At 38.7% G+C, this 13,649-nt stretch overlaps 4 protein-coding genes across 8 annotated transcripts in view; 3 read left to right on the top strand and 1 right to left on the bottom strand.

Moving 5' to 3' along the window:
* Positions 1-4,774, top strand: part of LOC132792181 (uncharacterized) — a 29,123-nt gene extending 24,349 nt beyond the window's left edge. The window contains exons 3-5 of the mRNA XM_060801434.1: positions 2,712-2,968; positions 3,789-4,207; positions 4,267-4,774. Of these exons, the coding sequence (XP_060657417.1) occupies positions 2,712-2,968; positions 3,789-4,207; positions 4,267-4,398 (808 nt within the window). The 3' untranslated portion in view covers positions 4,399-4,774. The remainder of the gene's footprint in view (positions 1-2,711; positions 2,969-3,788; positions 4,208-4,266) is intronic.
* Positions 4,775-5,181: 407 nt separating this feature from the next.
* Positions 5,182-6,729, top strand: LOC132789441 (syntaxin-17). Its single transcript, XM_060797464.1, has 2 exons — positions 5,182-5,821; positions 5,878-6,729. The coding sequence occupies exons 1-2, from the start codon at positions 5,506-5,508 to the stop codon at positions 6,459-6,461; spliced, it is 900 nt and encodes a 299-aa protein (XP_060653447.1). The 5' UTR covers positions 5,182-5,505; the 3' UTR covers positions 6,462-6,729.
* Positions 6,709-7,449, bottom strand: LOC132789442 (protein LLP homolog). Its single transcript, XM_060797465.1, is given in 3 exon segments — positions 6,709-7,066; positions 7,122-7,247; positions 7,249-7,449. Coding segments are annotated over 3 exon segments (441 nt in total). The 5' UTR covers positions 7,309-7,449; the 3' UTR covers positions 6,709-6,811.
* Positions 7,450-7,571: 122 nt separating this feature from the next.
* On the top strand, positions 7,572-12,389 carry LOC132789440 (uncharacterized). Of its 5 annotated transcripts, none has more exons than XR_009632700.1 (4): positions 9,269-10,380; positions 10,437-10,951; positions 11,066-12,142; positions 12,200-12,389. XR_009632700.1 is itself a non-coding variant. In XM_060797463.1 (3 exons), the coding sequence occupies exons 2-3, from the start codon at positions 11,687-11,689 to the stop codon at positions 12,311-12,313; spliced, it is 570 nt and encodes a 189-aa protein (XP_060653446.1). In that variant the 5' UTR covers positions 10,863-10,951; positions 11,011-11,686; the 3' UTR covers positions 12,314-12,389. The 5 variants fall into 5 exon arrangements, 3 of the variants coding, with proteins under 3 accessions (XP_060653445.1, XP_060653443.1, XP_060653446.1); XR_009632699.1 differs by having other exon boundaries at positions 11,011-12,142; XM_060797463.1 differs by lacking the exon at positions 9,269-10,380 and having other exon boundaries at positions 10,863-10,951; positions 11,011-12,142.
* Positions 12,390-13,649: the final 1,260 nt, after the last annotated feature.

Below are 13,649 nucleotides of genomic sequence, written 5' to 3'. Positions count from 1 at the left end.
CCGCAAATCGATAAAAATCGAAGAACAAGCGTAGTCTTTAAGCTAGAGTCGCTATTTTAACTATAGTCCTTATGATTCGTAAAAATTTAGTTGCAATCAGATAAAAAACATTTAGAAGTTTCTTAAGAAATTCATGTATATGGAAAAAACGCCTGCTTACTACAGTTATTAGTAGATTTGGCTGACAGTCTGGTATATTTTGTACTCTATGGTGTCTGGTATGGTATTTTGAATGGCATTAGTATATTTTTAATATTTTTATGGTATATTAATTTGGCATATTTTTTCATAATATAATTTTGTACGTTTTGTACTATATAGTATATTTTTAATGGTATATTTTTATTTTTAATATTGGTATATTTGAAGGATAATTCCGCACTGTGTTGCTTTTGTTTTATATTTTGTACATTTTGTATTCTATGGTATATTTTGAATGGTATTAGTATATTTTTAATATTTTTGAGGTATATTAATTTGGTATATTTTAGGAATAATATCGCACTGTTTTGTTTCAACTAAAAATTGGTAGCAGGTATTTCACAGTCGAGCACACTCGAGTGTAGCTTTCTTAGTTGTTTGTTGTTGTTGCTGTTGCTTTGCTGCTTCTTGGCGCCCTTAATGCTGAGAACACTCTGCGAACTGTGCTGCATAAATAACGTGAGAATTATGGTACAAGAGGCCAGGCGATGGCAGTCCGGTCCAGTTAAGGCAACCTCCTGCCACATGGCATAAATATGCATGCGCTGCAATAAAGAAATTGCTTAAATGTTCCAAGCACACACACAAAAGGACCGTTGCCACTTTGGCCACTCTGCTTATTGCCTGCTTGGCTTGCCTTGCCTTCGCTTGTTCGACGTCTCTTTCTTGCTTACTTATTACCCCGGCCAAGTCACAAATTTAGCCGTTGCAACGGTACAACGATTGGGCAGCGTCACCAGCTTCAGTTCCCGCTGTAAGCGGTAGTCAACAGTCACTCAGCGAGTCAGTCATCGAGTCAGTCAGTCAGTCAGTCAGTTAGCCAAGTCAGCAGTCAGTTGACTTGGCCAGTGACCACGTCATGGGCCTGCAATTGTTTGGCTTTTTCGCTTCGACCCGCATTGCCAATTACGACACCAACAGCAGCAGACAAAACTCCTACTCCGCCTCCTCCCCATTTCGTCTCCCCTCTCCTCCCCACAATAATGTTGCATGCAATTTATGGATGCGCTCGATCAGTTCGGCTGCTGTTGCTGCCGCTTTTATTGTTTTGCGCGATTTTTGGCAGCCGAAGGAATTTCAAAAACTGCTTATTATCAGCATTTATGTGTGTTTTGCTTGCTTGCGGCAAAGGTTTTTTTCGGTTTTTGATTTTTATTTTTGAATTTACAGTTTGCAGTTAACAGTTTGACAGTGACTCGAGCGAGGCATGCTATTAACAAGTGTATTATTAAGCTTGGTGAAACTAGTGTAAAGATTTTGTGGCTACAGTTTTACAGCCACTTTACCGTGGCATGCTATTAACAAGTGTATTATTAAGTTCGACAAAACCATAAAGGTCTATGTTTTTTCCATATTTGCAGTTTGACAGCTAGCAGTTTAAGAGTCACTGTAGCAAGACATGCCTCCAGCAAGTGTATCATCGAGTTCGACTAAACAATAGAAGTTTTTTGATTTTATTATTGAGCTTCCAGTTGACAGCTTGGCAGTGATCGAGTAGTGTCATTAATAAGTGTATTATTAAGCTTCACTTTGATCTTACAGTTTTACAGAAACTTTGCAGTGGTATGTTATTGAACTGTGTACAAACGTTTTTGTTTTTCACTGGTCACTGTTCATAAGTACACAAACTTTAAGGGTTTCGTTTATTATATTTTAGGATCACAATTTGTCATGTATTATTTAATTGAATTTTATTTTCCTTTTACGTTCCCTTTTAAGTCAACAGTTTGGAAATCATTGTAACTGGACAGTGTTACAGTCACTGTACCAGAACAGAGCATTTTTAAATTTGATGAAACTATAAATGTTTTCTTTTTCTTTTAGGGTTACAGTTTGACAACCACTTTATTAAAAAGCCATATATTATTCAATCCGATTTTGTTTCTTGCGTTCGCATTGGTAAACAGTTTGGCAATCACTGTATTGTGGCATGCCATTAACAAGCGTATTATTATGATCAATTAAACTATAAATTGCAGTTTGACAGTCACCTCGCTTTATTGCGCATACGACATGATCAACTTGCTACGCGCTGACCTTCGATAGTAAATTGGGGTTTAACTTGCATTGCGAACCCGGAAAACAATTACCATTAAATTATGTGTTCATTTTTTCGATTTTTGAACAACACTCGAAGTTCTCTGCTGATTTTTCTAAGCAAGTTTTTCCCAAGTGTTTTATGGCGTTTTCATCTCTGATTCGCATTGCATTCGTGACGCGTGTGTGTGTGTGTTTTTTTTTCTTTGGCTGCAACTTGTAAAATTTGATGTTGACTTCGAGACATTTGTTGGCGACAGATGCAACAACGACGTCTGCTGGGCGCTGGCCAACCTGTTGTCCAGTCTTTATTATGACAGTAATTGGCGAGGCTGGAAAAGTCGAGTTTCGTTTTCGTTTTCAGTTTCAGTTTTAATTTCACTTTTCTGCTGATGCGTTGATTGTGGGTCGTTAAAAAGTGTACTAACTTCCCCCTTTTTCCCCTCTTCTCCTCTCTATCTCTCTCACTGTAGTCGCCACATTTGCGTGCAACAGCGTACGATCACGATGCCGGTGAAGACAACGGAGGTGTACACGCGACCCATCTGGAAACACATAAGCACACCTTGTGATCCGCCCACGCGTCCCGGGCAAATGTGCACGCGAGTCCATCTGGTGCACGAGCAGGCCTACAGGGATGTCATCAAGCACAAGGCAGCGCAGCAGATGACCTACGACTGCTGTGCTGGATGGAGCAGGGAATCACCGCACTCGGATGCGTGCATGAAACGTGAGTAGCAATCGAGAGTAACAGACTATATATGGGTTATATACACAAAGTCATAAGACAAACTTAATATTTCATAAAATATATTAACTGTATAAAAGTAAAGTAAAATGAAGTATTAAAGTAAAGTAATCTAAAGTAATTATTAGAGTACAGGTATCAAGGTATTCAATCACCGTAGAATATCCACAATTTAGAATTCTCAGAAAATTAAATATTCCATAATTTGGATTTTAAATTTATGAAGGAATCCGATTAATTTTTATTCTTAGTTTAAGTTTAGAAATTTTATGTGTATTAAGTACAAAAATTGAAAAAGATATAGCTTAAGTTTTGGCATATTTTAGTATTTCGTGGTATATTATTTAGTATATTTTTGCTTTTATTTAAAATGGGTAACGGGGAATCTCATAGTCGAGCTTACGCGACTATAGCTTGCTTACTTTTTCAAAATTATTTTAGAATTACCTTGATAAAGTGAAACTTATTTAAGAGTACTGTAATTCAATTAAAATCACAGCCTCCAATATGAAATTTAAGCTACAAATTAGAGTTTACATTAAATTGATTTATCAAGGTCAAGATAAAAAGCCTGTATGAATTTACTTTTTTTTATAATTTAAAAGTATAAGAACATAACTCGTTAAACTGATTTTACCATTTCTAAAATTAAATTGTATTTTATGTATTTTTTTTATTTGATGTAAAATATTTTGAAATTTTGGATTGTTTTTTGTTTTTATATGGAATTCAGACAATCGATATAAATATCGATAAAGAAATATAAAGTAGACCATATTAAACGAATATTTTTTACCTCCAGCTATTTGCACCACGCGCTGCCACAACGGCGGCAACTGCACGGCGCCGCAGACTTGCAGCTGCCCCACAGGATTCACGGGTCGCTATTGCGAACAGGATGTGAACGAGTGCGAGACGGAGAAGCCCTGCGATCAGCACTGTGTGAACACACAAGGCTCCTACTATTGTCGCTGCCGGCAAGGATTCGTCCTGCAGGCGGATAAGCAGAGTTGCCGCAAGACATCGGCGCATGCTGATGATGCGTTTGAGGCGCGTGATCTAGAGAATGATATCGATGATACGGATGCGGAGGTGGCAACGCGACTGCAGAAGATCGAACGCTCGCTGGCCAATGAGCGAGTGCACACGAATGAGTTGCAAAAATCCTTACAAGCCACCTACAGCGTGGTGGATACTCTAAAAAGCAGGCTGAGCACATTGGTGAGTAAAAGTAATACTTTAATTAAAAGAATTTCTAATATCATTCTTTATCCTTACAGGAAAAGCAATCCATGGATGTGAGTCGCATGCAGACGAATCTTTACAAAACAGAATCACGCACCAACAAGCTGGAAGGCATGTTGAATCTGCTGATGAAATGTCGAAATGGTCCCAATGCCAATTGCCCCTAGAATTTCTTAAAAATGGGATCAACTGCCAGCGGCAACACAGAACTGCATTTTAACGCTAGCAATATACAAGTTTAGTTTAATTTAAACGTATCATATTTTTTTGTTCGTGTATACCACAGCTGCTCCTGCTTGTAAGCCATTCCCGAACGCAAGTGCCTCCGTAGTTTATAAACAAAAACAACAAAACAGAGAAAAACAATCTTCAACGTAGTACTTAAGCGAACGTGTCATAAATGTTTTGTATTAAAAAAAAACAAACGAATGCTCTAGTTTTTAAGCCCACCATTTGCTACTTACGTGTATGTGTCTAGTATTTGCATGTATTTGTATATAATATATATGAGAAAAATAGTGCACCAATAAATACATATTGTATTTGTCATACTCTTTGAATTTCAAATTGCGCGGCTAACTTAGGGATCGGGCGTTGCCACCTAGCAACATTTGGTGTGAGAGTTGGCAGTACTGCTAGGCTAACAGGGCGTTAACAGATGTTGACATTGCTGTAAAGTGCAATAGTGCTGCTAACATATGAACAATTATAAAATTTAAAAAAAAATCATTGAATTAAAAATTTTTATTAATAAATTAGTAAAATACAATAACCACGATCAGCAGAAACTTTCTTGGCGCCTTTGAACATTTGAAACGAAAAATAGCTAAATGGGCAGCACTTTGATCAACAACTGTTAAACAACTGCGTCGTTAGTTGTCAAGGGCGGGGAGCTCTTTGTGACGTCACGCTGTTAATACACAGAGCGTGCAAAAACATGACCTCACTCATTGTGTGCCATGCGTTTTAATAAAACAAAAACAGCTGCAAATTTACTAGAAACCAAAACAAAAGAAATATTATCAGTGTTCGCGAGGAATCTGGGTAAAAGCTGCACAACAGTAAATAATAAATAAGAAATACCTTCAGCAGTGCGCAGCAATAAAGGGCAAACCACAAAAACAGAGATTTGAACGCGCTTCTTGTGGTTAAAAGCAGCAGCATCGTCTGTGAATGGATTGATTCAATGATTGAATGATGAGGGTATCGCCCGCACAATACGCACAGATTAATTGACAGTTTTACTTCGACTTCGACTTCGACACCTCGCAAACATGACAGACGACGATAAGCTGCCGCTGAAGCAAGCGGAGTTATCCGTGCAACGATTCCAGGACATGGCTGTGCCACATCATCTGGGATTGCTGCAGAATCACAGGAGTAACATTGAAAAGAGTCTTGCGCTGGGCGACTGGCAGAAGATCAAGAAGGAGGAGCTCAATGCAATGCGGGTCATCAAGCAAATTAAGAATCTGCTGCTTGAAATGGATACTTTGCGTGAGAAGCTGCGCGATGAGGACAAACCCCGTTTCGATGAGCTAATGAAACCAGGCAAAACTAAAGCATTTGAAGGGATGAAGACTTTTGCAGGTAAACTTCAATTAAACATCAATTAAAGTAGATACTGTATACAAATTCTTGTGCAGAATTGCAGTTGAAGTCGCCCACTTCCACTTTGGGTTCACAATACGATGAAGATCAGGCTGTGCAGATTGATAATGTGCCTGCTTTGCAGCGTACGCTGCCCCAGCTGCAGGCCAACTTTCAGCTGGAGGAGCATCAGCTGGCCCAGCGTGAAGCCTGCCTCGAACAGATGCAACGACTGCAGAATGAAATATACGATTTACATGGCGCCTTTCATGTCATGCGTCAGATGACACACGAGCAGGCAGCCAGCGTTCAATCCATAGCCGACAATGCTGAGGAAGCTCTGGAGAATGTCCAGGAAGGGGAGCGACAGTTGCGCACAGCGTTGACCTACAAAAAAGCCATGTATCCTGTAGTCGGTGCCTTGCTCGGCACTTGCGTCGGTGGTCCTATTGGCATGGTGGCGGGCATCAAGGCTGGCGGCCTCGCAGCTGTGGGATGTGGCATCTTGGGCTTCACAGGTGGCTCGGTGCTCAAGAGCAACCCGAATGTAATGCATGGCAGCGTGGAGGAGCAGCAGGCTCAGCAGGAGGAGGCTGGGAATTCAACTGAAACCTTGGAACTTGCCGAGAAATCGGAATGACAAAGGTGGCAGGCGAATGCGCGTCGCTTGGAGGCAGCTACCACTGGAGTGCTGTGCAGCGTGCGCAGCTATTGTTCCATTCAATGAGAGGAATTCCCACCCAAATTGTGATTATTGTTTAATCCATGTGCAATGCTACAAAACTATTGTCAACATCACCGTCTCGAAAACAGCTCTCTGCTTTAGTCTTTAGCACATTTCATGGCAGTTATTCCTGTAGTTTGTTATTACAATTAGTTCTTAACCATTTGTGTATAATTTTAAGGCTTTAATGCGCAATAAAAAGTACTATATTGCTAACAAGTCTATGCTAGATTTATGCTTAACAACTAGTGAAGTAAAAGTTCTTTCTACAGCGGCACATTAACCGTTGTCCAGGCCTGCTTGAAGTTCTTCTTTTGTGCGTGCTGCTTCTTGCGTAGACGCTTGGCAGTCTTCTTCTTCTTGAACCATGCTGGGTAATTGCCAAATTGATCCTTGAGTGTTTTGGTATTAAAAACGTGCTCAACGCCTGTATTCTCATTGACTTGCACAATTCTCTTGCCCTTTTCGAGACTCTCTTGATGCTCAAACATCAATTCACGCTCTTCCTTCGATTTGGCATCCTACAAAGTAGCAGTTGAGAATAGATTTTATTATATATTGGTTGTTATAACTTACCCGTTTAATGTCCTTGGCTGTCTTGATTTCAGCCACTTCGGCAATTTCCATCTTGATTTCCTTGCCATCTGCATCCAAGAGTCCCAGCGTCTTCTTGAGACGTATTAACTCCTTGGCATCGTAGCGCTCCTTTTTTGATTTTGTTCATTTCATCGCGACGTTTGCGCGAGCGATTTTGACGACCCATTGTGCCTATTCCTCAAGTATTTTGTGTTTTGGCAAACTATTTATTAAATGCGTTGCAAAAAAATAACAACACGTGCATCGACTACGCGACTACCACAAGTTGAATGCAAAACAAGTGAGACCGTTCGTTGATTTTTTTAAATGTAGAAAAATAAACCATATTCACATTTATACGCGCACCCAACTTCACGTAACTCACATTGGCACAAATAGTTGGCAGTGCTACCATGATGATCACTGGCATGTTACAAGCTATCGTTATCGATAACTAGTATTATTGGTTTTATCAGTTGTTCCATTTAGATGTTAACAAATTTATTTATAAATTAACTACGCAATGAACTCACTAAACGATGACTGCCTGATGATGATAATTAAATACTTAAATCTTAACGATCAACTGTCGATATATGAAGCTACTAAAGGCCATTCAAATCACTTGAACTCAAGTGTGTTTTCTGCCTGGAAGCACCAGCTCTGCTTTGAACTGAATCCAGAAAACTTTCTGAAGTTTGAAGAGAAGCCAGAAATGTTGGACATATTTCTGTCCAGCACTAGTGCCACAATGCAGGAATTGAAACTAGAATGTGTTACAGAGAGGTTCCTCAAACGCTGGCAGAATTTCACATTTCCGAACATGAAAACACTGGAATATAGCTGCGATTCGAATTATGATGATGACAAAGCGATAGAAATAATGATAAAGCTCTTTCCTGGACTGCGCTGTGTGAAGACTCATGATGGGTTCCATTATGATCGGCTGCAGAAATGGTCGCAGTTGCGCAAACTGGAGTTGAGCGACTGTTGCGAGAATCTTAATGCACATGAGGGCCCCGAAATGATTATAAAGTGTCAGCTGTTGGAAGAGGTGACACTGTCGTGTGATTTTCATTGGCCTGACATTTATGATGCGCTCATGGAGTTGCCCAAGCTGCATACATTTACTTATGATGTGTTTGATCGTGATGACATTTTAGACGTGCTGCTGGAGAAGCGTGGCAGCGACATACATAAGATTACCTTTCACGATTGCATGGGGAAACACAGCATGACCACATTGTGCAAACTGAGCCACTTGCACCAATTGACATTGAAAGAGGAGCGTTTCACAGGCGAAGAACTATGCAAACTGATTACGGATTTAAGGCACTTGCAGCGACTGGATATCATCGACCATCTGGTGAGGTTGAATAAGGCAATGCTGTGGCAAGCAGTTGCCAGCTGTCCATCGCTAAAGATCCTAAATATATCAGGCGTGCAGCTGCGCGATGAATGCTTTGAATTTAGCCATTGTCTCATGGAGGCGACACTGAAGAATCGTTCTCAGCCCTTAGCATTGTATTGGCGCAACACAGATGAAAACGAAAAGCTGGTGAGTGTTGTGCAGAAAGCTTTCTACTCTTAAGAAGTATTCATTTCATTATTCTTACAAATACAGCGTCACTTCAAGCATCCAAATCTGAGGATTTCTTTTAAGCCTTTAGAACCGGAAAACGTCGGCTGGAATATGGTGCGACTGCATTTGAAACCGTTGGACCCATCCTGAATTCCATAATGGGATACTTTTCATTAATGCAATTTACAAATATTATAATTACAATAAATAATTCAAAACACTATAATTTAAAATTGAAAATTATGATTTTATTTTATTTAATTAAATCAAGTCCACATATGTAGAATACGATGGAAATTGCTATTTTTATGCAACAACAAAAATATATTTTAAATAACTCACTGTGTGACCATAACATTCAAAAAAAACTTAGGCATACTATACATACATATGTATATCTATTAAATACATTGAAAGTTTTAAAATAATTAACGGTTATTTGTATTCTTCATCGTACTATGTGTTATGTAAATTACCATTAATATAAAAATATTAAGTAAAAGATATGCCCAATAAACAACGCTGGATATATCGACAAGAGTGAGTAATACTTTACCAGGGCTACTAAAAAAAAAAACTTGTACAAACAAATAAGCAATTTAAGCATTAAATTTATAAATTAAATACAAAATGAATTTGGGTGCAATTAACTTTGACTGTTGGTTGACAATAATCAAATACTTAAACCTCAACGATCAGCTGGCGCTTTATGAAGCCACTCATGGAGTCTTAAATGGCATAAACTTAAGTCTAGTGTATGGCTGGAAAAAACAGCATTGCTTTAGACTTGATGGAATAAGCATTAAGTTCTTTGAGCAGATGCCGGAAGTGTTGGACATTTTCCTCTCCAGCATAAGTGCAACAATACAGGAATTGCAACTGAAGTTCGCCTCAGTGGAGTTTCTCCAACAATGGGAGAAGTACACATTTTCAAACATTGAAACACTGGAATGCATATTCGATGATCGTCGCTGCCATAAACCATCTACCGATGAGGAAATACATCTACTGACAAAGCTCTTTCCAAGACTGCGATGCGTGAAGCTTGGTGCCGCAATGCGGCAGTCATCGAGACACTTGCGACACGTGGACTGGGGCACCTGGGAGCAGGGCCGTAGAGGCAATAATTGCCCCAAAGGAATCGCCAGGTGGCAGCTGCTGGAAGAACTAACATTGTCTTATCATTTCCGGTTGCCTTTCTTTAATGACGGAATCGTGTCGTTGCCCAACCTACAGTCAATTACCTTTTACCAGAATGAACTCGAAAACGATTTGGATGAGATGCTAAAGGAACGTTGGAAGGACGTACATAGAATGATCCTTAATGATTGCATTGACAAATACAGCTGGGAAAAGCTACGTAAGCTGACAAGCTTGCATCACTTGACAATAGTTCACGATGAATTTTTCACCCGAGGAATCATAAACAAAGTAGTTGAGAAAATGAATCAACTGGAGCAACTGGATCTTGTCGACTTTGAAAACTGGTATTCTGATGATGGCCTGTGGCAACTTGTTGGTTATTGTCCATTGCTAAAGATCCTAAATATATCAGGCATGGATCTAAAACCCTCATTCTTTAATGTAAACAGGAGTCTCATGGAGAAGGCAATGAAAAAGCATTGTCAGACCCTAACATTGTATTGCGGCAAAAGGGACTCGGAAATCGAAGAACTGGTGAGTGATAAAATGGAGTATATTTTATTGGGATTCAATTGACATATTCCTTGCAGTTTCGTCAGCATTTTAACCATCCAGAAGTCACGCTCTCCTTTGAACCTGTAAATGTGGAATTACTAAATTCGAATATGGTGAAAATCCACTTTTAACCTTTGCCATTCTAGTCAACTATGTACAATGTGATACTTTCCAAGAGGATTTTTGTATTTTTCATTAAAATTGCTGTGCTGCAGGAACCATGAATATGGTTCCAAATAATCGTATATAATTATAAATGGCATCACCTTAGCTCTTTAATAATAAACAGTCTTATACAACAGTGTTCTACCACTAACCATATAAACTATATACCGTTCGTTGAGGGGGGGAGGAGTTAACATGCCCCTCTCTCCGGCCATATGGAATAATGCAGATCCGGAAACTCCAAGCCTACTCTATGCAACTCTGACAATAATACGCTCATACATAGATTCTGACATACACACATGTACATGCCTTTTGTGATAAATTCTCACTGACGAAATAGTCAGTCTTATTCTGTTCTCAAAACAGTACAGTGCTTTTGTTTGTGAGTATTTCTAACATATTACACCCAACTTCACGTAACTCACATTGGCACGTTACAAGTTATTGTTATCGATAACTAGTAATATCGGTTTTATCCATTTCTGGTTCCATTTAGATGTTAACAAATTTATTTATAAATTAACTACGCAATGAACTCACTAAACTACGACTGCTTGATGATGATAATTAAATACTTAAATCTTAACGATCAACTGTCGATATATGAAGCTACTAAAGGCCATTCAAATCACTTGAACTCAAGTGTGTTTTCTGCCTGGAAGCACCAGCTCTGCTTTGAACTGAATCCAGAAAACTTTCTGAAGTTTGAAGAGAAGCCAGAAATGTTGGACATATTTCTGTCTAGCACTAGTGCAACAATGCAGGAATTGAAACTAGAATGTGTTACAGAGAGGTTCCTCAAACGCTGGCAGAATTTCACATTTTCGAACATGAAAACTCTGGAATATACATTAAAGAGCTGCGATTGGAATTATGATGTTGACAAAGCGATAGAAATAATGATAAAGCTCTTTCCTGGACTGCGCTGTGTGAAGACTCATGATGGATTCCATTATGGTTGGCTGCATAAATGGTCGCAGTTGCGCAAACTGGAGTTGAGCAGTTGGCAGGAGTTTTATGTACATGCGGCCCCCCGAAATGATTATAAAGGGTCAGCTGTTGGAGGAGGTGACACTGCCGTGTGACTTTTTTCGGCCTGAGTTTTTTTGAGGCGCTCATGGAGTTGCCCAAGCTGCGTACACTTACTTATTATGTGTTTGATCGCGATGACATTTTAGACGTGCTGCTGGAGAAGCGTGGCAGCGACATACATAAGATTACCTTTCACGATTGCATATGGATACACAGCATGACCACATTGTGCAAACTGAGCCACTTGCACCAATTGACATCGAATGGGGAGCATTTCACAGGCGAAGAACTATGCAAACTGATTACGGATTTAAGGCACTTGCAGCGAATGGATATCATCGACCATCTGGTGATGTTGAATGAGGCAAAGCTGTGGCAAGCAGTTGCCAGCTGTCCATCGCTAAAGATCCTGAATATATCGGGCATAAAGCTGCACAATAAATTCTTTGAATTTAGCCGGTGTCTCATGGAGGCGACACTGAAGAATCGTTCTGAGCCCTTAGTATTGTATTGCCACAACACAGATAAAAATGAAAAGCTGGTGAGTGTTGTGCAGAAAGCCTTCTACTCTTAAGTATTCATTTCATTATTCTTACAGATACAGCGTCACTTCAAGCATCCAAATCTGAAGATGTCTTTTAAGCCTTTAGAACCGGAAAACATCGGCAGGTGTATGGTGCGACTGCATTTGAAACCGTTGGACCCATCCTGAATTCCATAATGTGATACTTTTCATTAATGACATTTACAAATATTATAATTACAATAAATGATTCAAAACACTATAATTTGAAATTGATAATTATATTATTTTGTTTTATATTTTTATGCCACAACAAAAATATATTTTAAATAACTCACTGTGTGACCATAACATATCAAAAAAACTTAGGCATACTATACATACATATGCATTTCTATTAAATACATTGAAAGTTTTAAAATAATTAACAGTTATTTGTATTCTTCATCGTACAATGTGTTATGTAAATTACCATTAATATAAAAATATAAGGTAAACGCTATGCTCAATAAATAACGCTGAATTACTCAATTGTGTCGATTTATCATGTTAAGTGACTCCATCTTGCGTTAACATTATGTTAACAGCTAAAGCTGTTACGTTTTAAATACTAATTTTTTATTTTACATTAATTCAATACAATATACTTTATCAATAATTTTAAAAATCAAATAAATAGACTTTGTTTTATTAACTTGACTTTTGTTTTAAGCATTACAATTCACACGTGAACCTGTTAAACAAAGGACGAAACAGTAAACACTGAAATGGTGAGACAATTAATAGTTGTATATACAAATGTATATATAAAAGGTATATTTTAGACTCGAAAACAGATTTTATGCTAAATCTTTAATTAAAATTATTTTTACTGGAAAATGCATACTAAATTATATTATTTGCCTTCGAGAAAATATTAATTGTTCCCATAAGAAATCAAAATTCATAAACATCAATATCAGCAGTGCTAGCGATGTTTTTCTACATTTAGCTCACACTCTCTTTCGTGTTCGCTCTCTATTTCTTTCTCTCTCTCTCACGCACTGCGCTTGGTTGCAATATGATTTTTGTGTACAAACAAAAGTCAGCTGCTAATGCTGCCTGCGCGAGAGAACTGCAAATGAGAGAGGCAGAATGAGAGAACAAAATAGAGAAGAACTGGTATCTTAGAACGACGTTATGATACCCTTGCTGACATCAACAGGCACATCTTTTAGTTGGCAAAATAATTAAAACTTCGTTGACGTATTTTTAAGATCAAGTTCTGGTTATTGTTTAACTGTAATTAATATTTATGTTTTGCGTGAAACGAAGAAAATCAAGTCTACCAAAAAGTATTTTCGTCGATACTTAATGTAGAGTATGTGTAGAGTGTGGAAAATCGCTCTCGCACAGGCGCAGCAGTGTGTTGTGTGTTGTGGCAGTGGCAGCAAAAACAGGGTAAGTGTGTCGAGCTCAGCTGTAGAGCTACCAACCAACACCACCAACAACATCAGCAGCAGCAGCAGCAACAGCAAAAGCAACA

Source organism: Drosophila nasuta, chromosome 3 (assembly GCF_023558535.2).
Source record: "Drosophila nasuta strain 15112-1781.00 chromosome 3, ASM2355853v1, whole genome shotgun sequence".
Classification (NCBI taxonomy): Eukaryota; Metazoa; Arthropoda; class Insecta; order Diptera; family Drosophilidae; genus Drosophila; species Drosophila nasuta.
This window is presented reverse-complemented; position numbering and strand designations above follow the sequence as displayed.

What these genes read in the sequence shown, in the direction of transcription:
- LOC132789440 (XM_060797462.1), top strand. Translation starts at nt 7,645, where the DNA reads ATGAACTCACTAAACGATGACTGCCTGATGATGATAATTAAATACTTA. An exon ending in CAGATGAAAACGAAAAGCTG is followed by an intron (nt 8,680 to 12,205) that starts GTGAGTGTTGTG and finishes TTACAGATACAG; the next exon opens with CGTCACTTCAAGCATCCAAA.
- LOC132789441 (XM_060797464.1), top strand. Translation starts at nt 5,506, where the DNA reads ATGACAGACGACGATAAGCTGCCGCTGAAGCAAGCGGAGTTATCCGTG. An exon ending in AGGGATGAAGACTTTTGCAG is followed by an intron (nt 5,822 to 5,877) that starts GTAAACTTCAAT and finishes ATTCTTGTGCAG; the next exon opens with AATTGCAGTTGAAGTCGCCC.